The sequence below is a fragment of the Humulus lupulus genome, chromosome 1 (assembly GCF_963169125.1).
Source record: "Humulus lupulus chromosome 1, drHumLupu1.1, whole genome shotgun sequence".
NCBI classification, from domain to species: Eukaryota; Viridiplantae; Streptophyta; class Magnoliopsida; order Rosales; family Cannabaceae; genus Humulus; species Humulus lupulus.
The window spans coordinates 9,174,401-9,200,306 of record NC_084793.1 but is presented as its reverse complement, the minus strand read 5'-3'; the positions used below and the strand labels follow the sequence as shown (position 1 = coordinate 9,200,306).

The window sequence follows — 25,906 nt, the reverse complement described above, 5'->3', positions numbered from 1 at the left end:
CACCTCGGGATTGCACGCCGTTGTTTCAGATCAGCGCTGCCAAGTACTCTGACTGGTCTTGTCCCCTGAATCTGCCTCGTAACTCGAAGTGTCCAGACCAAAAGCACCGTTTTGTCGGGCGAAATATAGCTCTTGGGTCAACTTATTGGGCCTTAACTGGTCTGGAATTCATGTATGTTTTATCTTTTATATTTGGCTTCCACTAGAAAGGCCAAGAATATCCATATCTCTGATGGGCCCAGGTCATACCCGTCCCAGACCCAGTGTTCCCATAAGCCTATAAATACAGGCTATAGAACACTGGAGAAAGGATCTCTCTTCAACTAAGATACAGTTACTCTGTCAAAATATAGAGAGAAACTCCATTGTAAAAGACTTTCCAAACTCTAATATTATTGACTCGTGGACTAAGGCTCATTAACACCCCAACCACGTAAAAATCCCGTGTTAACCTTCTACTTTTCTTATCGTTACTCTTAGATAATATTCATTAATATAGTTACCGAAAATCTCGGTAAACATTAACTATGTGAGAATATGAGAATTTTTAAAACTTAATTGTCAAAAAAAGTCATATAAAATAACTTTTTAAAAATAATTTTAACAAAATTTACACAAATAATAAAGTCATATTTTTATACATTAGTTTTAAAAAAAAAAACCATATTTTTAGAAACTTCCCAATAGTCTTAACAAAAAGATAAAAGAAATTTCACGTAGATCTCATGTTTTAACTAACGCCGATTCTCTAATATTCCACTTGCATAATATTTTATTTATAAATTTGACTTTTCTTACTAACTCACAGTACAAGTCTTATTAATTGGTTATAGATATACTTTGCAGAAAAAAAATATAATAATTACATTCACTCATTATTAAAATATTTCTAACACTTATGAACAAGACAAAACATCACTGACAAAGCTAGGAGAGTAGGGAGTCATGACTCTAGCTTTCTAAAAAAGATTAATGTACGCAATGCTCACTAAAATATTTCATGTAATCATACAAGTATTAGCCTTTGGTACCATGAGAAAATTTAGATCTTACAAATTATTACTCTAAAACTGAGAAAAAAAACTGATAACTAATTATTGTATCATATTTTTCTTTTTTAATTTTAAGAGGAAGTTTACCACCATCAATTGCCTAATCAACTATTAAATTATGATGAAAAAGAGAGATAAAAAAAGCACAAATGTGAAAGTGTGCCTCGTTAATGAGTTTTTACTTTGTAATGGTACGTATGGGTTTATTTAATTTGAATTATTGGTTTTCCAATAATTGTTTATTTTAGTAAATCCTTCTTAATTACTGACCGGCAAGAAATACTTGGGAAAAAAAAAGAAGTAAAATTTGTTAATAATAGAAATTGTTTACTAATCTTGATTGGATACAAACTTTCTAACATATTTTTATATAATAACATATTTAATATTAAGTTATATATTTACATATAAATATATAATATTTTACTAAAAATCAATACCAAATATATTATTACATAAAAATATATTATAAAATATAATTTATTATAATACTATCAATAGAAGATAATTAATGTACCTCATAAGAGCACTCCCAATGGATGAGATAAAATGTCTAATTCTTTATAATATAGAGAAAAAAAATTTAAATAGTATAATGTAAAGTTATATTTTTTCACCTAAATGAATAGTATTTTTTTATATGAAGTGAAATACTATTAATCAAGCTATAAATATTTTATTATTTTTTAATAAACTTTTGTATATATATGAGTGTGATATTATTATATTTAATTATTTTATTTCTTAAAATAAATAAAATATTTTTTAAAAATATAATATTTAAATGATGTAGAGAAAAAATAGAGAAGTTGATATATGGTATAATGTAAAAGTTTGAAGTAAATTATAAAAAAAAAATATTTTGGTGATGTATTTTGTAATACACTTTCTCTATAATATTTAGCTTAAACTCACAAAAACACTTTCTATCAACTTCTTTATACATATATTTATAATAGCTATGCATAATTCCAATTAATTCATATCTACATTTACATAACATTTACATATCTTTTATATAATATTTTTTTTATAAGCTTTCTCTCTCCTATTTAATATATATATTTATTATTATTATTATTATTTTAATTATTTTATTTTACTTTAATTAATAAAATATATTTAAAAATATAATATTTAAATAATATAAAAAAATATACAAAGAATATGATATAATATAAAATTTAGAGATAAAATAAATAAAAGTGTGATTTTTAGAAATATTTTAAAAGACGGATTAGTGCCTACAATATCATTAAGAGTAATCTCAATGTTATCATTTATAGTTTTCAAATTAAATACACTGTCAAGGAAATTAACTAATAAAGGACAAAAAAACAAAAGTGCAGCAAGCAGTACCATCATGTCACATTATGATGATCTTGTCATTACTAATATTTGACAAATTCAATACAACTAAAAAGAAAAAATATATATTTTCAATCAAGCACTACATAGATTTTAGTACTCTTGAACATGCACCAAGAAAAAGTAAATGTTTTCTTAAAAAACTACATTGAATGAAGAGTAAAAAAGGATGGGGAAATTTAAAGGTAAGGCAAGATATGGTAATGTCTTGTTCTAGTCGTATAAATTAACTTTTATCTTATTCCGTTTTTTTTTTTTTTAATGATATTCATTATAGTCATAGTAAACAAAATTATGCGAAATTGATAGTTTTTTTTTATGCTTTTGCAATGCAATTCAAAATAGAGTAGAGATGACAAAAAAATTCAGTGGATCAGGACGGGACAGAGCGACCCCTAATCTGGATATAAGCGGGACAAAATCGGGGCAGGTCGAGATCCGACTCGACCTGCTAGCAATTGAAGTGGGTCGGGTTGTTGTTGTTTTTTTTTTTTTATAATAAATAATTTTTTAAAAAAAGACTAACTACTACCACTATTTATGGTGATTCACAATACAAATATATATATAAATAAGACAATATATTTAAGAGAGATAGATGAGAAAATTTATGTTTTGCTTTGAAGTACATTAAATTTTATTTTATTTTAGTATGCAAGACTATTTATAAAAAAAAATTAAGCAACTGATTCTATCTAGTATGATATATTTTTTTTGCCATTTATTTTTATATTGTAACATTTTAAAAAAATTAGTCTTTTTTTTATTAAAGAAAAAAAACTTTACCGGGTCAGGGTTGACCCCCTATCATATTCGGGGCAGATCTTTAGTGAGGCGGGGCCGACTCACCCCATTTACATTCTTAAGATAGAGAGTGAGAAAATGAAAGACGTTAGAGAGAGAGATTTCAGACTGAAAGAGAAAATAAATGTTTAAATATTATGGGTATTTTTATCTAAAATAATTTGAAATTATCATATATTTGTGATAATAATTTATGTTGGTATATTAAAAAATTCATAAATTTCTCTATATAAATATATAAAATTAAAATTGGACAGCCTGATTGAAGAGCCGTTCCAAACTACGTGGTTCTCCTCAATGCTCAGTTGGTCCAAAGCCTGCAAAAGTTGCGAGCAACGACCTCCAGAGGACATAGAGGCAGTGCTTTGTGGCAGTGAATAAGCGGATTTGCAAGCTGTGATACACCTTGTTATTACTTTATTCAATAACTTTTGACTTGGTCCAAACTTATTGAACAAGTAAAGTCACTTTACATAAACAATTTTGCTACAAGTCGCAGCAAGTAGGGTCACATTGTGATCGAGAACAAAGCGCCTTCTTTTTCTTTCCAACCTGCCGAAAACTTGGACGGAATTGAGGTTTCTTGGCAGCTCCTTCTTTCAACCTCAAAAGGTTTTGATTGACCCGTAGACATAGGCAATTGGGGCTTTTAGCACCCTTTTCCTTCTGTTTGGTGAATCAACCTTGGCATTACCTAAATATCCAATTCATAGTCAAATTACTCCGCGGATTCATTGGCTCCCTTTCCTAACCTCGCAATGAACGAAATGAGACGTTTGCTTGCTTCACCGACAACAAACAGGCCCATTAGGGTCTTGGATTGGGTATGCATGCTATCGGAGCTACACGTACACCGCCACCTCGAGACTCTCTTTCGAAAGTGACCACCGGAGTCCTAAAAGCAGCTGTTCTCTTTCTTATATACGATACCCCAAAGACGGGTGGATGTTCAGTCTCAGTGGCAGAAAACCAATATTGTTTGGAACTTCACTTCTAGAGCTCCATCTCTCAGAATCAAAAGCTGGAATAAAAGATTGCAATCTAATTTAGAATCCCAAAAATTTAAATTTAATAAGTATTATGAGTGTCACTAACCAACTAAAAAATATCACTTGATATAGTGTTGGACATTTTAAGATGCTAAATAGCAATACTCATAACTAAATACTAGCTTTCATCATTCTCTATTTTAAATTTAAAGCCATTAGAATAAATAGCATTTTTACCCTCCGAACTATGATCACTGTATGAGTGTGCCCCCTGAATGATTTACGGTGTTAAAAATTCTCCCCGAACTATGCACGTTACTAAAATATGAGACTTCGGTTAGATTTCGTCCTACGTGGCTAACAGATTGATGATGTAGCATTTTGTCTATTGATGTGACAGTGACACGTGTAGATTAATTATCAATTTTGCCCTTGAACTTTGACCACTACCAAATAATACCTATTTTATAAAAAAAATATTTCTTTCTTAAAAATAATAATTAAATCCATAAAAAATTAAAATTTTAATTATCAACAAATAGCTATTTTTTTTACTTTTTCTTTTACAATATTAATTAAAACTATTTTAGAATGAATATTTAAAATAAATAAAAAAACAAAGGAAAAATTTTTAATTAAAGAGGAGGGCGAATGACTCAAATAAACAAATAAAACTTTTAATTTAAGAGCAGGACGACAAAAGGGGAAAACTTTGTTTTAGGATTTATTGTTACATTTTATTTTAAGATATATTTATTTTATATTGTAAAAGAAAAGTTATTTGTTATTAATTAGATTTTTAATTTTTGAGTATTTAAAAATTTATTTAATTAATTTGAAACTTTTAGTTTTGTTTATTTTCCTAAATTTTTAAAATGATTTGTTTTTAAATTTTTAAGGATTTAATTATTATTTTTAAAAAGAAAAAAAATAGTTTTAATAAAAATGGCACAATTTGATAGTGATCAAAGTTTGGGGGCAAAATTGCTAATTATTTTACACATGAGACTGTCACATCAACAAATAAAATGCTACATCATCACTCCATTAGTCACCTATGACGAAATCTTACAGAAGTCTCATATTTTAGTAACGTGCATAGTTCGAAGAGAATTTTTAATACCGTAAATCATTCAGGGGTACACTCATACAGTGATCATAGTTCGGAGGGAAAAAATGCTATTTATTCTTCTTGTTATTTAGTCTCCAAAAATAATGCGTGTATGCAAACAATTGAACCAGCAGTACATATACCCACCATGTGGTTGTGTACTTAAATTGCATACCTTTAGTCAAGCTTCCAAAGAACAAGGTGGTGTCGTAATGGGAGCAACAGGGACTGGATTTGCTCTCCATTGACTAGGCGACCCATTTCCCTGCAGAAATCATAAACTCAGTAAAATGCAAGTATACGAAAGCCTTCACATAGTCACAAATAAGATATCTTGTTCTTCTGAGACATGTCTTCGGTCGCCATCCATGGAAGACAGCTTCGCGAATCTAAGTTTATGAAAGACATCACGCTCGGTTACGTCGGAAATCATACAGACACGTTTCGCACATTCATGTACTCCACCGTGAAAGCTGACGCTGAAACCTAACTCTCGGGAGGGGATCTTTGGAGTGCGCCGTGTGCCTCAACGAGTTCGAGAGGACAGTGAAACGCTGCGATTGATCCACCTCGAGGCCTGGCTCTCGTCTCCCCCTCTGCCGCGTCAACCTGGTCCCTAAACCGGGCCAGACCCACCTCGGCTACGTACACCATCGCAGATATGGTCAACTCGATTAATAACGAATATCGGATCAACCCGAACCGATGAGTCCAAAGATGTCTTGGCGATGGCGAGCGAAGTCATGTGGCGGAAGAAGAAGATATCTTGTTTGTGACTATGTCAAGGCCTTCATATGTTTGCATTTTGTCTGAGTTTATGATCTCTGCAGGGGAAAGTGTCGCCAAGTCAATCGAGAGCCTTGATTTTCCAGTCCCTGTTGCCCCCATCATTACGATCACCACACCACCTTGTTCTTTAGAAGCATTTACCAATAAAGGTTTCAATTTAAGTCCACTGGGGTTGATATATGTACTGCTGGTTGCAATTGTTTGCGCATACATGTACAGTACAGGCATCACTTTTTGGAGACTACATAAGAAAGTAGATTCTGGGTTTTGCTCTGAGTTCAGGTCAAGATATCGATATCAGATTAGTGGAAGCAAAAGTAGAAGAAAGGTTGGCAAACTTGTGTTAATGCTTTTCCAATAATTGTTTACTTTAGTATATCCTTGTTAGTCTAATTTGTATTTTGAGAATATTACCATATATAAAGTCTGGTCTGTACTACAAGAATATATTAATTGTGTTCTTATCATATAACATTATATTGGGTGAGTGGGAGAGTGAAGCTCGTTCCAGAGAGGCTGAGTTGAGCCAAAGTAGTCCTATTTGGATTGACCCAGAAAACAGGGTACGTAGACGATTTGGTCAATTGACAATTTTGAGGTGCTTGGCGAAGACGATCGTGAGTTATTCCCAGAAGAACGAGCGGCTCTGGGATGTGTTTTGGTTATGTAAATTGTGATTATTATGAGATTTCAAATCGAATTAAAATAGTAATTTTGTGTAGAAAAAAAAAACAATATATATGAAAATTTTGCATGCATAATTTCAACAATATGTGGGATCCACGTTAAACAAATATTTAGGGAATGAGTAGAGTTGTTGGCAGAACACCACAATGAGTGTCCTCTTTTCTCTTTTTTTCTTAATATTTTTTATCAGCGGAGCCGGAGACCATGCCACTGATTACTCGACAAAGTTATTACTTATATATAATAAATCTTAGGCCCACCCATCTTCTTCTTTCTTTTACATTTATTTACCTTTTTAAAAAATGAACATTCTTGAACATGGCGAGTTTGGTCCAGCTCTGATGCGAGGAAAATACAGCTATAGTTGTGTTGTAGGAAAATTATTATAATTGTGTCGGGGAGAAATTTATTCAGTGTTTGGTAAAATAATCATAAATAAAAATATTATATTATATAATATATTTTATTGTGTATATATATTATATAGTTAATCCATATAGCTAAGATTTTAATTATAATGATGATAGTACAAATATGTAAAATTTAAGCTATATTTTGTATGTCTTTAATTAATTTAAATTTACTAAAATAAAATAATATCTCATAAATATAAATTATAAAAATATTTTTTGAAAAAAAAATAAAATTTAAATATTGTTAATTTTATTGTAATATTAATTTATTTAAATATTTTTATTTTGAGTAATATATAATAAATAAGTTTATTGTAAAAAAACTTTAAAAAAATTATTTTTAGAAAAAGCTAAAAATTGCATAAATTTTTTAATAAATTGTTTTATGAATGTTTACTAAACACCATTATTCTAATGTCCCAAACCGGACCTAATTATCTTCCTTCTTCTTAATAATAATAATAATAATAAATCACAGAAAAGCATGAACTTAATATTTAAGTATATCATTTATTTTTCTTAATATTTTTAATGGCGGTTGGATATAGTACTATACCACTAATTACTCAATAAAGTTATTTTTATATAATAAATCTCACGCCCACTCATCTTCTTCATCATAAATAAATTAAAAAAATTAAAAAAACCACAGAAATAAAGCACGTGAACAAAATATTTAAGGGTCTTTATTAAAAAAAAAATCACTACATGTAATGACAATATTTTTCACTATTGGATCATAAACTAATAGTTAATTTGTTCATGCAAAGAAATAATAATAAAATAAATGATGGAAAAAATACTTAAAATTTTAAAAGTATTTTACTCTTATAATTATTATATTTTTTTTGTAAAAATAGGTAATGTCAGTGAATTACAAAAAAAATATTAACTATTTCTTTAATTTTCTTTACTAGTTTAATATCTTCAATGTTAAAGTATCTTTGACCATTAAGTTTGGTTTTATTATATAATGACCCAATTAATTTTGATAAATTCTTAATATATGGATCGGCATAATTTAGTAATTCAAGAAATTGCTGAATATTTTTTAAATCTTCAAACTTTTCAGAGAAGTCTAGTATCTTTTTACTAATACGATCTTGTAATATTATTTTCCATTTTCCTATTTCGGATCCTAGAAATTTTATATATTCTTTTCCTAATTCCATTTTCCTTTTGCTAATAATTAAACCATACTGTTCAAATTTTTAAAAAACTTGTTTTGAATGATACTCATGTTCCTTATAATCTTTGCTAAATACTAGAATATCGTCAATATATACTAAACAATAACTTAATTCATAAAATATTTTATCCATTCTTCTCTGAAATATTACTGGGGCATTTTTAAGTCTCATTGACATTACTAACCATTCAAATAGTCCTTGTGAGCATACAAATGTTGTCCAGGGAATACTAAATTCTGCCATCTTTATTTGGTAGAAACTTGATTTTAAGTCAAATTTACTAGAAACTGTACAGCATTGTATTTTATTTATTAAAACATCTTTATCAGGAATATTATAAGAGTCATCATCAGTATTATCATTTAATCTTTTATAATTTATTACCATTCTACTTTTTCCCCTAATTGTTTCACTATGGTTTCTTACTAGAAAAGCAGGACTCTTATGTGGTGAGTCACTATGTCTAATAAATTTATTTTTTAATAATTCGCCAATATGATCTTTAAAATCTTCTATGTCTATAGGATTAAATTTTAGTGCTTGACCAGTTATTTTATAATCTGGATTTTTTATTAATAATTTACATATTGGATTATCATTTTGTTTTAAATTTTTCAAACTATCTCCGATATTTCCTTGTTTTTGTAGTTTATATATTAAATGTTCTATATCATTTTTTTTATCAAGAAGAATAATACTTCCTTAATCTACCAGCAAAACAAACAATTACAAGCCAGATAAAATTACAACCAGACCCAAAAGGGACCCCCTCCAACGCAAGCTACAAGAAACAACCAAACCCAATAACAAAAATTACATGATTAATCTATCTAAAAACATCTGCTCAAGGGTTGAGAGTTTCCTATTTGTTACAAAGAAAAACCTGTACTTCATCCTGTCTATTATATCAGAACTAATGTTGTTTGCTGTCCATTTGAATTGAAGGTATGGAGGCATTACCTTTATGGAGGGAAGTGTGAGATTTATACTGACCACAAGAGCCTGAAGTACTTCTTCACACAGAAAGACTTAAACATGAGACAAAGGCATTGGCTGGCGTTAGTAAATGATTATGATTGTGAGATTCTGTATCATCTAGGAAAGGCCAACGTGGTAGCAGATGCTTTAAGCCAGAAGGGTCCGGGACAGATTTTTAGTGCGAGGCTGGTATCTAGAGAATTAGCAGAGGATATGACCAGAGCTGGCATAGAGTTGCTGGTGGGCCAGTTGGCCAGCATTACGCTACAGGCTATGCTGTTGGAGAGAATAAAGGAAGGTCAGTTAGGTGATCCACAACTGATCAAGATCAGAGAATATGTTTTAGCTGGAGTGTCCAGAGATTATACAGTATCAGAGATAGGCTTGTTGAGATACAAGGGTCGGATATGTGTTCCGTTAGACATTGCTTTGAGGTGGGAGATTCTAGATGAATCTCATACTACTCCTTACTTTTTGCATCCAGACACCATGAAGATGTATCAGGATGTGAGATCGTTGTATTGGTGGCCTGGGATGAAGAGGGTTATAGTAGAGTATGTGGCTAAGTGCTTGACATGTCAACAGGTCAAGGCTGACCATCAGAGGCCGACAGGGCTATTGCAGCCTCTAGACATTCCAGAGTGGAAATGGGAGGACATCACGATGGATTTCGTGGTGGGGTTACCCAGGACAGTGGGTCAACATGATTCAATATGGGTTATTATGGATCGATATACCAAGTCAGCTCACTTTCTACCAGTGAGGACTACTTTACAGTTGACCAGTACGTAGATCTCTATGTGAGAGAGATCGTGCGTGTAACGCCCTGGTTACCCCAGAATAGTTACAGTGATCGATGAACCGGAAATTTGACTCGCTACCCGAGTCCTTTGGTTAAAAATGTGCTTCTAGGTGTTATTAACAGGCTAAGGAGGAAAATCAATAAAAAAGAAAGGATATATTTTATTAAGTATATAAACTGCTCATGAGCTCATCAAAACATTTACAAGTTATTTACAACTCAAAATGGTCATTACTGTTTCAAAATTACAAAAACCTGCCAACCTAAGCGGCAAAAATAGGGTAAACCCCCTAGTTCCTCTGAGAACTCCTTGGCCGTGGTGGTCAAGCGACCGCATATGTACACATCACCACCTAAGCTCTCCACTCAAGGCTGGGTGAGCTTTTCTTTCCCTTTACCTGCACCACATAGCACCCATGAGCCAAGGTCCAACAAGAAAACACAATATAGCATGATATAATATCAACAATGATCATAATAATCATTCAGGACTATCAGTCCAAAACAGGTAGGTGACAGTCGCAAAAGTCACTAATGTGGGTACAACTCCCTTTAGCCTTATGATGATAGGGTCACCGGGGCTTAACAGATAAGTGAACATTTCACTAGCTTAAACAGGGTAGGTGCATGGTGACTAGTCACCAACATAACCTTCCTCATGACTATAGAGTCATAACCCTGGAACATCGTTCCCTAGCCATGTGACAAACGGTCACCTGGGCCTTAGACCCTGGCTCTGAGTAACTAGCCTAAAATAGTCAAGCGCTTATAAGTTTCATCGACCTTAGGGTCGGTCTAGCGTTAATGCCTTAGAGCCATTCAACACTGATATTGATTAGATCTAATCTTCATTCGGCCCTGCGTTCAAGACTCTTATGTCGTTTCTGACTCTTAGGTCAGTGTCCCTGACTAGTCAGTACCATATACAAGTAAACAACATTCACTAGCATTTAATATGCAATCCATGTCCACATTTATCAATCAACATACCTCAATAACAATCACGCATGTCATATATACACAGGGTGCAGTTTTCTTACCTCAGGTTCGAGCGAGAAATAAAATAAGAACGACTCCTGAGAACAATCGACCTTTTGGTCCCTTAGCGATTACCTGGTCATAACCAATTATGGGATTCCATCAATAAAATGAATAACAAGGGTTCCCAAACCAAAACCTAGCCTCCGAGACATCGAATCCTACCAAACCGGGTAGTAGGATCGATCCCGAGGCCTAAGGCTAGAATCCCCAAGCTAAAAACTCATTTCTGGACAAAATGCCACTAAGGGCCGCGGCCCTCCTTGGCCATGCCGCGACCCGCCCCTCAAACAGAGGCAGCCTCCTTCAGCACCCCTCAAGAGCCGCGGCCCTCCCTGGCCATGTCGCAGCCCAACCTACAGTTCAGCCAATACTCTGGTTTTTTCCTCCCTTGCGATTTTCCTTGGAACCAACCTTTCAAACCAAGCCCAAACACCACCCAAACATCCAATACAACCCTTAAACTTGATCTACATGACACCCTCATCAAAACCCAAGTTAAACACCAACCAAAACTTCCATTAATTCCAACTATCCACAACAAAATCACAAGCTGAAACTAAAAACCAAAACAGAGCATACCAGGGAACTAGTGGCTAGAAACTTACCTCAAACTCAGGTTGTGATGCTCTTCAATGGTGGAACACTCTCCCAAACTCCCAAGGCTTACTTCCCAAGCTTGAATCCTCAACAAGTGCTCAAAAAATCACAAAGGAAATGGAGGAGAAAGAGATACGGGAAAGCTTCAAGAACTTGCTCTGTTTTCCCTCTTTTTCACAGCCTAATAAAGTTTATACCAATCCTAGGGGTGAAAAGACCATTATACCCCTAGGTCAATTAAGGGTTTCTAAAGGCTCCCAAGGGCAAAATTGGTATTTCCCACCCATCTCGTTAATAATAATTAACACTCTCCAATTCCCAATATTCTCGATAATCTCAAACACCAATAATTCATATCTCGTTACCCTTTAATTCTCGGCAACGTTCTAACCATTAAAATTCACCCCGAGACTCATCCCGAGCTCCGAACTTAAACCTGTTATGACTAGATCGCTAATCAATATTCCAAGATCGTCTCATGCCGAATAGCTCGAACAAACCCACATTATAATGTGGTCTCAACAATATATCACCGACACGCATACAAATATACAATTATGCCCTCAACGGGCCAAATTATCATCACACCCCTGTAATTAAAATGTGGACCCAAATGCATGCATTTAACATCATATTATAATATAATTCACATAAACATGCATATACTCATTTAATGGCATAATTAAACAAGTATGGCCCTCCCGGCCTACTATTCCTGCCATTAAAACACATCGGAGAATTTGGGGCATTACAGTGCGCCTCCATGGAGCACCGAGGTCGATCTTATCATATCGGTATCCCACATTTACTTCCAAGTTCTGGGGAAGTTTACAGAGGGTCATGGGTACACAGTTGAAGTTCAGTACTGCTTATCATCCTCAGACAGATGGACAATCTGAGAGGACGATTCAGATATTAGAAGATATGCTGCAAGCATGTGTGCTGGACTTTGGTGGGTCCTGAAGTAAGTATCTACCTCTGATAGAGTTTTCCTACAACAACAGCTATCAGTCGACCATTGGGCTGGCTCCTTATGAGATGTTGTATGGTAGGAAATGCAGATCTCCCATTCATTGGGATGAGACAAGAGAAAGGAGATACTTAGGTCCTGAGGCAGTTCAGAGGACCAATGAGGTCATTCAGAAAATGAGAGCTTGGATGCTTGCTTCTCAAAGCAGACAGAAAAGTTATGCAAATCCCAAACGTAGAGTTCCAGGTGGGAGACTATGTTTTCCTTAGAGTATCGCCATGGAAAGCGGTGCAAAGATTTGGGAAGAAGGGCAAGTTGAGCCCTAGGTTTGTATGTCCATTTGAGATCCTGGAGAGGATTGGTCAGGTGGCCTACAGGTTGGCCTTACCACCAGCATTGTCGGCCATGCATAACGTATTTCATGTTTCAGCTCTTCGGAGATATGTATCAGATGTGACTCATGTTTTGAGTTACGAGGATCTGGAGCTTGAGGCAGATCTCTCCTACGAGGAACAGCCAATCCAGATATTAAACAGAAATGACAAGGTCCTGAGGAATAAAACTATACCTTTGGTTAAGGTATTATGGAGGAATAGCAAGGTTGAGGAAGCAACCTGGGAGCTGGAGTCAGATATGCAAAGCCAGTATCCCGAGTTGTTCAGGTAAATTTCGAGGACGAAATTTCTGTAAGGAGGGGATAGTTGTAATGTCTCAAACTCCCCAATGTGGCTTAATGCCTGGATTAGGGGGCCAGGAGGGCCATAATTGATTTAAAATGAAATTATGTGATTAAATGCTTATTTGTGATATATGGGTGAGACCACATCCTTATGCGGATATTTTCGAGCTATTCGGCATGAGACGATCCTAGGTTGCAAGTTAGCAGTTTGGTCATGACGGGGTTAATTGTTGAGCTCGGGGTGAGTCTAGGGGTAATTTGATGATTAGTACATTACTGGGAATGAACGGGTAATGGGATATGATTTATTAATTATTTCAAAATATTGGGAATAATGGGAATTTAAGGAAGTTAATTATAATTACCGGGATATATGGGTAATAATTGTTTTGCCCTTGGGTGGTTGTTAAGGTTTTAAATGACCCTAGGGGTATTTTGGTCTTTTGACCATGGGATATACTTAAGGTTGGTGGCTGTAGAAGGTCCTAAGGCTAAAGGAAAATAGAGTTCTCTCTCTCTCCATCTCTCAATTATCCCTTTCTCTCTCTCGGGTTGAGATTTTTGAAGCTAAACTTGAGGATTTAAGCTTAGGAATTAAGGCTTAAGAGTTTTGGGTTGTGTTTACCCATTGGAAAGGGTTCAATTCAAGTTTAAGGTAAGGATTTCAGTTTAAATTCCTGGTATTTACTCTGTTTTTAAGGTTAGTTTAAGGCTTGAGGTTTTGATCATGGAATTGGGTATGTGTTGATGTTTTGAGTGGTTTAAGGCATAGGTTTTGTTGTTAAACTGGTGGATATGTTGTGTTGATGTTTGGTCTTTATTTTTGGATTGATTTGGTGAAGGTTTGATTGAGGTTTAAATTGAGAGATAGGCAGGGGAGCTGGGTTCGTGGGGTCAATTCGCGACCGAGTTCATGATAGTCGCGACTTGAATCCATTCCAAAGCCTCCCCTGGTTACTGTCTAGCAGGCGCACCGCAACCCACAGGGTCAAGTCGCGGCCCGCCCCTGGCACCCCAGACAGGGGCTTTCTGTCTTGGGGGCATGCTGCAGCCCTTAGGGGCAGGTCGCGGCCCGTCCCTCCCTTTTGTGCCAGGATGGGTTTTCAAGAGTTTTAGGCTCGGGTTTTCATTTCTTAAGGCTCGAGATCGAATCTACTAACCGTTTTGGTACGATTCGAGGTCCCGGGAGTGGGGTTTAGACCATGAACCTTTTATTACCTATTTTATTAATGGAATTTCATACTTGGTTATGATTAGGTGACCGCTAAGGGACTTAAGGACTAATCATTCTCAAGGGTCGTTCTTTTATTATTTCACGCTCGAACCAAAGGTAAGAAAACTGCACCCATTATGTGACATGCATGGTTATTGATGAGGCATGTTGAGTGCTCTATATATGTACATTGATTGCATTGTAAATGCCTAGTAGCTTTGCTTATTTGTGAATGGTACTGACTTGCTAGTCATAAATGGCATTGGTGTTAGTACTGGTCGTGAAGTCTTGACTTATCAATCTTAATCGGTAGTAGTACTGAGCACTGGCCGTATGGTATTGGCTTATGAGTCTAGAACGACATTAATGTGTTTAATGCAGGCCGAAATGATTATATCTAATCAACATGAGCATTAAATGCTTAACCGATCTATAGGTCAAAGAAAACTAAAGTGCTTGTCTAGTCTAAAGGCTAATTACTTAGAGCCATGCCCAAAAAGGCTCAGGTGACTGAAACGTCACATGGCATAGGGTGTAGAGCCCAAGAGTGTGACTCATTAGTCACCTATCCAGAGTGTGACTCATTAGTCACCTATTCAAAGTGTGACTCATTAGTCACTTATCTGAATAGGGCTGCAAGCCCCAGAATAGTTACATGATCATTTATTGACATTATATACATGCAGTAATAAGTTTTCTTGCTGAGCCTTGGCTCACAGATGCTATATGGTGCAGGTAAAGGGAAAGAAAAGCTCACCCATCCTTGAGTGGAGAGCTTAGGTGGTGATGTGTACTTATGTGGCCGCTTAACCACCACGACCAAGGTGTTTCTCAGGGGAACTAGGGTTTAACCCTATTTTTGTCGCTTAGCTCGGCGGGTTGTAACATTTATGTTGTAATGACCATTTTGGATTGTAAATAACTTTGTAAAAACTTTTATGGGCCCATGTACAGTTTAACGTTTTAAATTAAAATATATCAATTCCTTTTGACCGAGATTTTCACCCTGGCCTGTTAATAATACCTAGATGCACATTTATAACCTAATGACTCTTTTAGTGAGTTAAGCATTATTTAAAGTCCACAGTAACGGTCTTGGAGTAACCAGGGTGTTACAGACTTGGAGCAAAGTAGGTCAGTGTGTAGTTGAGGGGATCCCATTTGTTCTATGATGGTGCAGACTGACGAAAGTTCTTAGGATGAATAACTTGTTAGGCAGAGCAACGTGCAACGAAGAAGGCTTGAATGCTACAATGAAGAATGTGAGATTGGAAACTCCAACAAGTGAGAGTTGAAAAAAAAGTCTTTAATGTGGAAACATGTTAAGTTGTCCACAAAGAAATTTCACAATATATGAATGTACAAGATAGAAGAATTTAGCAGAAGGCGGAAATTGAGTATATACATTGACATTGTTGCTCTAGTTGTGAAAGAGATTGAAGGAAAACTAAATTTGTGTCCAAATTTAGTTGGCTTGCTAAAGTAGAAAGAAAGGGAGAGATTGTTGCATTAATCGAGGTGTAAAGACAGATTAAAACCAGTCTTCAAGTGGGAGATCTACCTACTAACCCAATTAATCCTATCCCATTTATATCGACAATCAATATAGTTGACTAGCATGGGTGGTGATGGAAATTTTGTATTTTGTAGTAGTGATAATTTGTTATTATTTTGAAACTAGTAGTAATAGTATTGATATATATAAATATATATAAGAGAGTAGTACTTCAGAACCACATATATACTTATATTTACCTGTCTTTTGAGGCCAAAATGGGATGTGTTCTTCTAGAGGATGACAAGGGTGTCTCAAAACATCTCTGCAATAATGTACATCCTCATTTGGATAATCAATGCTAGTAAAGTTCTTACAAATTTCAAGGGGTTATCACAGAAGTAGCTTGCTTTGTCCTCAACAAACTCCTTGCTCACTTCTAATACATCTTGTAATAGCTTCTCCTCAATACCATGATTAACCAATTGCATTTCATAAATCAATCTAATCTTTAATTTGTGTGGAGAAACTAAATTGGTCAAATTAATAGGGTTTCAATTGTTATATATATCCCATCTTTTAAATAGATATTGTTATGATTGGTTAAATGCAAATGATGAAGTGTTAAAATACAAGAAAGGTATAAACACTTAGTAGAATTCACATAGTGTAGATGTGAATTTGAATTTCAAATTGTAGGCACTTAGAAAATGTAAATTTGGGTCCAAAGTGATACATAAAAGTATCTAAGGGTTCCCAAAAAGTTTGGTGGCATTTTTTGAGCATTTTTTGGACCTTTGGAAGTGTCCAAAGTCAAAGGGGGTGGTGATATGTCGCCACCCAAGAGGTGACACGTCACCTATTGGCTAAGGTTTCCAAAACCCCTAGCGTGTCGCCTGCTGTATTACGTGAAAAATCGTAGATGCTCTTTATGAAGTGTTTTGCAAGTCTAATACTATTGGTTAGACCTAATGACAGTGCCAATTGTATATATGGATCAAAAACAATGATTTGAGAGACTTGATCACTCTCTCTAATCTCTCTCTACCCTCATTCTCTCTGTAGCTCCAAGCATCTCTAGTTTTCTCCACGAAAGTGCTTGACTTAGAAAGTTGAAGGCTTGTTCAATATCAATCATCATTTCCTCAAGAGAAGGCCTTAAGCATCAATTGTGGCTGGGAAATAGAGTATAGGACAGCGTTTCTCAACGTGTATGAGCCTTGGTTTGTGGATTTGATTTGCTCAAAGGTTTTGCTCAAAAGAAAGTGGTAGTCTTGCCTAGGGTTTCAAAGCTTCATCAAAGATTGAAGAACTCCATTGATCTACTTGGGTTTGTAAGTTCTTTCTTAATCTTTTTTAAGTCTCTATCAATCCAAATTTTGTGTAGATTCTATTTTTTGTGGTGATGTTATCTCACTCTCCCCAACAGATATCACTTATAATGAAAATAAAATGTATTAACTAAATAACATCCGATGAGTTTTTTGGGTTCAGGTGTATTGAATTCAGGTTTGTGTCAGATTTCAAATTTGAAAAATACATATCAAACCTGTTCAAATTTAAGTCGGGTTTAATCAGATTTCATATTTGGATTTTACGGGCGGACCCGAACGGGTGGGCTAGGTTTCGGTCGGGCTTGGGCCTGCTTTTTGGATTATGGGCATGTCATGGACCTTTCAACTAAATCTTTAAAAATGCCATTTTTTGGTAATAAATTGAACGTTTCTCAAGTTTGTTTAACTTTGCTTTTGGAAAAAATAACTTGTAAACATTATTTTTAAATTTTAATAATATGAAAAGAAAGTTAAAAGAAAAAATGTGTATAACAATTTTTAGTAGTTTCTAAATACTAACTAGTTTTCCCTAAAAAAAAATACTAATTAGATCAAATTCAAATGTCCACAATTTCAAATTGTAAAATGTCCATAAAGTCCCAAAAATGCAAACATGTTCACAAGTCCCAAAATATATAAATGTCCATAAAGTCCCAAAACATAGTATATATGGCATAATCTTCTTCATAATCTTCTTTATCCTTCTTCTTTCATCCTACTTCCTTCCTCCTCAATTTCCAAGGTTCAAATCCAAAGATTCTACAAAAGAGAGGGGTAGGGTTAGAAACTAGAATAATTAGGGTTTTATTATTCTTACATAACGCATTAATCGAGTTTCAGGTTTTATACTGAAATTTTGATTTTATAATTATAAAACCTGAAATGATCTGAATAATTTCAAGTCTAGCTTGGATTTAACCCGACAAATGTGCTTTTTTTTTATTTTCGGTTGTCGCGGGTTCGGGTCGACCGGATTTAACTGGTTTTCGGATTATATGTTCACCCCCAGTTGTCGTTTATGGAATTTTCTCGTCTTTGTAATAATGTTGCCATTTTTCATAAAATATGTTGTGTTCGAGTTTACTGTCATTTTGAATAAAAATTGACATTTTTAATGATAATTGTTGTTTTTATTAAAAGTTGTCGTTTTTTGTAAAGGTTATCATTTCCCAAGAATGATGTCGTTATGTGGTTTTTTGTAAATGGTGTCGTCTTTCATGAATATTGTCGTTTGGGAGAAACTGTCGTTTTTACAAATATTGTTGTTTTCAAAAAAAAAGATTCGTTTTTGAAAATATTGTCTTTTCCAAGAATCATATTGTTTTTCATAAATGTTATCGCTTTTCATTAATATTGTCGTTTTCCAAATATTATCGTTTCTAAAGAAAAATTTTGTTTTTTTAGAAACGGTCCCATAAACAAATAGAAAAAAAAATAAAAGCTTGAGTTTGTTAACACCTATTTTTTTGTTAAATATTTCTAATTTAACTTGATTCATTTTTTTAAAAAACAATCACCAAGTAGTTAATTCATAAAAAATAGTAACACTCCAATAGAAAGTTGATATAAATATGTAATGCTAATACATACCAGTACTGCTGAGCAAAACACTAATACAAATATGAGTTTCATGTCATAATTTAATGTTGTGTCTCATAGCATTACTCATCATGATGTTTGCTTCACTATCTACAAACCCGCCAGATTATTACAAACCAACAAGACATGTTTTTAAGCTTACATAATGGCAGTACGAACTAGGCAACATTTGATTATATTATATATGTTGGAAGTTTCTGTTACATATGTGGCCAGAAAATCTTTGAAAATGAACTCTCTATAATAGAGTGGAGGACTATTCTGTTTGATGAGAGCTTTTGCAGGCTCAATTTGACAACCGGAAGAAGGATAAATGACTTTGGTTTGTCACTGTTAGATGTCATAGTTAGCTTGTTAGTTGAGTTAGTTGTACTTGTGTTCACTCTGTTCAGTTAGTTTTCTGTTGTAACAACTCTGTAGCTACACTCAGATCACAACTTGATCTTGAGTTTTCACTTTCACTCTTTGCATTTTACTATTGACATGGTATCAGGCCTAAACTGATCCTCTCTCTCACTTTCACAATTTCGCTTCACTCTTCTCGAAATCTTCTTGATTTCTCTCACGCTCATCAATGGCGACCAACACTTGCCAAGATTCATCCACTGCTCCTGGCAATTCGAATGCACCAGTGGCCACCTCGTCCACGTTCACTCCACTTACGGCACAACAGCAACAATTTGTGGTTCTGTCACAGGCTCTCAATCACACTCTACCTGTGAAACTCGATCGTACCAACTTCCTTCTTTGGCATGCTCAAATGGAGAATGTCATTCTCGCAAAAGGCATTGAAGAGAAAGTTACAATAGTGACTTGGATGGACTACTCATTCTCCTGATTTCTTCTCTTACTTCTTGTTCTAGTTTTTCTGGGTTTTCTTTTGTTCCTACAAGAGCTAATATGGCAGCTCACACTGTTACTAAGTTGGCCTTATTGTCTAGAGTTTTAGAGCAGAATTGCCCTTTCCTTTGTAGTGTTCTCTCTGTTTGGTTATCATGTATTCCTTGTCAAAAAATAAAATAAAATTTACCTAAGCCACTCAAAAGTTTGGGCCGGCCAATGTCTTTGTTTTCTGGTCAAATAAGATGGTTGATCATTTTTTTTTTTAATCTCTGAAAATAAAAATGTTGCACCAGATTAAAATAAACACTCATATTAAATATAGCTGATGGAAGTTGAATGAGACATGTTAAAAAAGTCAAAAGAATATTTTATATAAATAATGTGTTGAAGTAGATATGTATACTTAACCATTGATGCTTTGCTTCAACATTCATCATCCACTGACTGATTAATATTACAACCCATAAAATACAAGAAGTCTGTAAAACAATAGTTCTGAGTTTATACAAACGAAAATAAGAGATGCCCTTTGACAAGATTTCAATGGTGGTTGGTTCAAGTATGACCAAGCAACTTGTGTAATGATCTCTAATAAACTTGAAGTTTATAGCGCTCAAGTGGTGGTTTTCTCTCATAAGTATCAGTCATATAGGTAGCCAGAAAATCTTTGAATGTGAATGACTTAAAGAGTGGGGGGTTACTGTCCTTGATGAGCACCTTTGCAGGCTCAATTTGGCAACTGTAGGAAGGCAATAAGAAGCTGCCCACAGTAGTCCGCGCAAGCTTTTGGTGTGTCACAACTCTGTGTTCAGCACTCTTTAGCTTCCCATTACTGATAATCTACAATAACAGTACATAATAACTCTAATCAAAGATCTGATATAGACATACATATATAATTGCTAAGAAGGAGTAGATATGCATAAAGAGTGACCTGTAAAGTGTGGCCTATGTTGACAACAATTGCATTAGGGATAGGCTCAACTGAAAGCCACTGCCCATCTTTCATGACATGAAGACCATCCATTTCTTGGAGAAGAAGAGTTATTAAGTTAACATCACAATGTTTAGGTAATCCTAAAGTCAAGCTTGGATCTGGGCATGGTGGGTAATGATTTGCAGACATTACATGAACTTCAGTCAGTTCAGTTTCGCCTCTAAAATATCCAGGTTCAAGTCCTAATCCTGTACAGATCAGATCCAAAAGATACAAACTCAGCTTCCTCACCTCAACTGAGTAACGCCCCACCACCTCTCTAAATACACAAAAAAAAACACATGTTTGTTATAATCTAAAGTGTGTTGTGCATTATTATGGCATTGGTAAGGAAAACAAAATTAATATGAGAAATCACATACTGATATTGAGGTGGTTTATGAGGCCAAAATTGGATGTGTTTCTCTAGAGGATGACCAAGGTGTCTTAAAGCATCTCTCCAGTAATGCACTGGTTCTTTCAGATAATCAATGCTGGTATAAAGCCTGCAAATTTTCTTTGGATCATCAGAGAAGAAGATTGCTTTGTCCTCAGCTGGTAGCTCAAAAAACTCCTTTGTCACAGCTAATACATCTTGTATTAGCTTCTCCTCAACCCCATGATTAATCAGCTGGTTTTCATCATAATCATAATCACATAGTTCAGCTCCAATACTTTGGTTTACATATTCTATTTCTATATATAAAAATATATTGTATGTAATGACAGAATCTCAAACCTGGAAGAATCCAAAATCTTTGCAAGCATCTATGATCTGGTGAATGAGTTTAGTTGGTTCTTGTTTCAAATCAATCACAGGAATGGTCTCAAGTGGAGGAACTTTGGTAGTGCCAGGTCTAGTGTCAGATGGCAATATGTAAGAGTCTGGTACAAACTTCAAGTCTGTCTTGGTAGATAAGAGCTTCTCCATTTCTCTTCTCTTCTCTCGAACACCACTAAGAACTTCAAGAAGTCAACCACTTAGATCTAATAATTTCATTAAAGATTAACTTTGTGTAACAGAAGCAGAGACTTTCATTGATAATAAAAAATGTTATTTTTATTCATGACTCATTCCTTCAATTTATATATATATATATATATATATATTATAACATTATTGTTCTTAGACTTAATAAATGTTTTGTTAAAATTATACCCTTTTCTAAATTAAAATTAAAAATCCAAGCTTTTTTTTCTTCTTACTTTTTATAAGCATATATTATAGGGGCAAGGTGCAAAATGACCCGTAATGTTCTCTATCCAGGGCATGGTGCAAAATGACCTTTGATGTTGTGTAAAAGTAAGTAAATGTCCATATTTTTAATTTTGTAGTAAAATAGTCTAATCATCTATTTAATATCACATATTACCAAATACATCCTTTAACAAATTAATATTTTATTCTTAATATTTTAATATTATGGTATATGTATATTAGTTTTGTTTAATTAGTTTTTATTTTAAAGTTATTTTGATTTTTTTTCGTTTTTTATGGGTTGTTGAATGATATACCATACCACAAAATATATATACTGAGTTGAAAAATAATATACCATCAAAACTTACAAAATTATTATTAAAAAATGTATATACTATGCTAACAAAGTTATATACTACCATTAAAATATATATACAATGATACAAAATTATATACTACCACTATGTATAATAAAATAGAAATTAAATATCACAAAAAAAAAATTATATACCATACCACAAAAAACATATACACTAATTGAAAAATAATATACTAACAACCTATAAAAAAACTTAAAAAATCAATATAACTTTTAAATAAAAATTAATTAAACAAAACTAATATACATATACTACTATATTAAAATCATACAGTTCTGAATAAATAAATAAATAAATTATAAAAAAGGGTAATTTAGGTAATCAACAATGTAAAATGATCATTTATCTACAATTTAAAAAATAAGGACATTAGCTTCTTGATGGCTTTATTTTGGACAATTTCCTATACTTTCTAAATTCTCTATTCAAATCAAAAGTCAAATGTTTGACTTAGAAATAGTACGAATTTGTCACAAAATTTAAATCTCTTGGGAATAATGCTGATAATTTCTAAGATACAAAGTATAGAATCATAACGCAAAAAAGATGATGAAGACAACCTTAATTCATTGTTTATAGAAGAAGACGACGACATAGTAGAGAATAGAAGAGAAGATTCAGGTAATAACTGAAGAAACGACATATTTTGTAGCCCAAGTCTTATGGTATTGGCAAACGACAATGAGAAAACGACAACGTATAGACTTCAAATCCTAAAGCCTCTTAGATATCGGCAGTTTCTTCGAAAGTAAAAACGACAACAAGTGACCAAACAAAGTTGGGTGAAGTGTGGTGGTTGTGGCCGATTTTACTAGGTCGGCAGCAACCGATGGGGAATAAATCATCAAAAACGACAATATATAACTTACAAACGATATCTTCGAAGACAAATATAACTTTTTAGAGTTAATTATATTTTTATTAGCTCAAAATTATAATATTAACATGGAATTTATTTATTTATTTATTACTCTTTAAAATATCACAAAAAATGTTGTTATACAATTTCAAAATTAATTGCTTTAAATAATCATTGTCATGATCAAAACTAAGCAATAAAGGACAATTTATTTGCTCTTATTTTTCTTGAACGGTGGATTCCTTCCTTTATTTACATATTTTTTTAAAAGAAAAAGAAAAACCCTAAATGAATCTAGGGGTCTATCTCTTCTCTTTAAAATGCATTTTTTAGCAACTTTCCTTATTCAATTTATTTTAATTAAAGAGTTTCCTTTCTTCCTTGATACATGATTATCAGCCCTGCTCTTAACAAATATTCTCCCTCCGCTCTTATAAACATTGGATTTTTTATAATTTAAATATATCTCAATTTAGTTTTCAACGAGAAACAAAATGCATATCAACGTCAATTTATTTTGTTCAAATGACAATGGACCATCTACGTTTGCTGCAAAAATGCTTTTACCTTTTTATAGTAGTTTGTTTTCGGAAAATACTCGAGCATGTTCAACTCAACATCACATAATAATACAAATATTTTTACTATGATATAAATACTTTTGATGTGATTTATGTCTACATTTGTTATGCTACAGTATTAGAGTATAATGTCTTGTATAGAACAAGTGTAAGAATATTGAATCATTGATAAGTACATAGGTAACTCCACTAATCACCAATTGGCTTTTAGATAGAACCTCATGATTCTTGTCATGATATCATGAGTCATATCCCTAGTGGACATTCGATACACACCAATCCAAATAGTGAGCCACATAAGATCTGCATAGTGCACAAAACACTTGAGATCCAAATAGCAAGCGAGTTCAGAAATACCATATATGATCCGGTGATTCAAAATTGGTCATCAAAAATTAGCCTTCATGTTGAGGGGAATATTGGAGTATAATACCTCACATAGAACAAGTGTAAGAATACTGAACCATTAATCCATGATTATTGTCACACGTCAAAAGAGGAACACTAATTATTACAAACTAAACAGACATTTGAATCTATAAATATATGTTTTTGAGTTGACAGAATTAGAAGTAGGAGGTAACAATTGAGTATATTATAATGCTAGATCAAGTTTGTTCATGCATATAGCGCTCAAGTGGTGATTTGTTCTTGCTATTAGTATCTATTAAAAAGGTGGCCAGAAAATCTTTGAATACGAACTCTCTATAGAGTGGAGGACTATTGTCGTCGATGAGCACTTTTGCAGGCTCAACTTGGCAACCAAAAGAAGGATAAATGAAGCTGCCAACAGTTGTGCGCGCAACATTTTGGTTTGTCACAACTCTGTGTTCGGCACTTTTTAGCTTCCCATTGCTCACAATCTACACATTCATTAATCATGGTATAAGTTTATGATATAAAATCTCAAAAATAAATCTAATTAACCATGAACTTTCAAGGACTTGATAAAGACCATCCATAGCAAGAGAGAACAAAAGGGTTCACCTCCAAAATGTAGCCAATGTTCACAACGAATGCATTAGGGAGAGGCTTAACTGCAAACCATTGCTCATCTCTCAACACTTGAAGACCATCCATTTCTTGGAGAAGGAAAGTTATCATGTTGGCATCACCATGTTTAGGTAGTCCCAAGGTTAGACTTGGATCTGGGCATGGTGGATAATGATTCATGTTCATTAAATGAGCTGCAGCGAGTTCAGTTTTCTCTCGAAAGTATCCGGGTTCTAGTCCTAATCCTTCACCAATCAAATCCAAAATACACAAACTCAGCTTCCTAAGCTCGACTGAGTAACTTCCAACCAACTCTCTGGAATTGCAGGATTCATGTTAAGAAGAGGAAACATGGAAAGTTGGTTACAAGGAGAGTTAGGATTCACTAACCTGTATTTAGCTGGTTTTTGAGGCCAAAATTGGATGTGTTCTTCTACAGGACAAGGGTGTCTCAAAGCAATTCTCCAGTAATGTACCTGCTCATTCATATAATCAATGCTGGTGTAGAGCCTAAAAATTTGTCTGGGGTCATCAGAGAATAAGCTTGCTTTGTCCTCAGCAGGCAGCTCAAAAAACTCCTTAGTCACTTCTAATACATCTTGTAATAGCTTCTCTCCAATCCCATGATTAATCAACTGTATCTCATAATCAAACAGTTTAGATAGCATGTACTTGGAACAATAGTATATAGTTAAGAAGAACAAAGTCCCAGAAGCCTTGCTGATAACCAATTAGAAGAAGAAAATAATGACATGATGATCATTTCAAACCTGGAAGATTCCGAAGTCTTTGCAAGCATTTATGATTTGGGGAATGAGTTTAGTTGGTTCTTCTTTCAAATCAATCACAGGAATGGTCTCAAAAAGTGGAACTTTGGCATTACCGGGTCTAGATTCAGATGGAAATATGTAGGATTCTGGTACAAATTTCAAGTCTGACTTAGTTAATAACAGCTTCTCCAT

The 25,906-nt window shown here is 33.9% G+C and overlaps 2 protein-coding genes across 3 annotated transcripts; both read right to left on the bottom strand.

The window, feature by feature from the left end:
* Window positions 1-20,306: 20,306 nt before the first annotated feature.
* Window positions 20,307-21,973, bottom strand: LOC133809569 (protein DOWNY MILDEW RESISTANCE 6-like). Of its 2 annotated transcripts, none has more exons than XM_062245993.1 (4): window positions 21,670-21,972; window positions 21,314-21,561; window positions 20,889-21,210; window positions 20,307-20,794 (listed from the first exon to the last, which is right to left on the bottom strand). In XM_062245993.1, the coding sequence occupies exons 1-4, from the start codon at window positions 21,859-21,861 to the stop codon at window positions 20,543-20,545; spliced, it is 1,014 nt and encodes a 337-aa protein (XP_062101977.1). In that variant the 5' UTR covers window positions 21,862-21,972; the 3' UTR covers window positions 20,307-20,542. The 2 variants fall into 2 exon arrangements, with proteins under 2 accessions (XP_062101977.1, XP_062102112.1); XM_062246128.1 differs by having other exon boundaries at window positions 20,719-20,786; window positions 21,670-21,973.
* Window positions 21,974-24,559: 2,586 nt separating this feature from the next.
* LOC133833148 (hyoscyamine 6-dioxygenase-like) lies at window positions 24,560-25,906 on the bottom strand. The gene is made up of 4 exons (XM_062263418.1): window positions 25,715-25,906; window positions 25,335-25,579; window positions 24,939-25,260; window positions 24,560-24,814 (listed from the first exon to the last, which is right to left on the bottom strand). The coding sequence occupies exons 1-4, from the start codon at window positions 25,904-25,906 to the stop codon at window positions 24,560-24,562; spliced, it is 1,014 nt and encodes a 337-aa protein (XP_062119402.1).

Bases quoted from the DNA above. Each gene is read 5' to 3' on its own strand.
- LOC133833148 (XM_062263418.1), bottom strand. From the start codon at position 25,906: ATGGAGAAGCTGTTATTAACTAAGTCAGACTTGAAATTTGTACCAGAA. The intron at 25,580-25,714 runs GTTTGAAATGAT...TATGAGATACAG, and splicing joins AAGACTTCGGAATCTTCCAG to TTGATTAATCATGGGATTGG. The intron at 25,261-25,334 runs GTTAGTGAATCC...CTGCAATTCCAG, and splicing joins CAAAAACCAGCTAAATACAG to AGAGTTGGTTGGAAGTTACT.
- LOC133809569 (XM_062245993.1), bottom strand. From the start codon at position 21,861: ATGGAGAAGCTCTTATCTACCAAGACAGACTTGAAGTTTGTACCAGAC. The intron at 21,562-21,669 runs GTTTGAGATTCT...GATGAAAACCAG, and splicing joins AAGATTTTGGATTCTTCCAG to CTGATTAATCATGGGGTTGA. The intron at 20,795-20,888 runs GTCACTCTTTAT...CTGTTATTGTAG, and splicing joins ACATAGGCCACACTTTACAG to ATTATCAGTAATGGGAAGCT.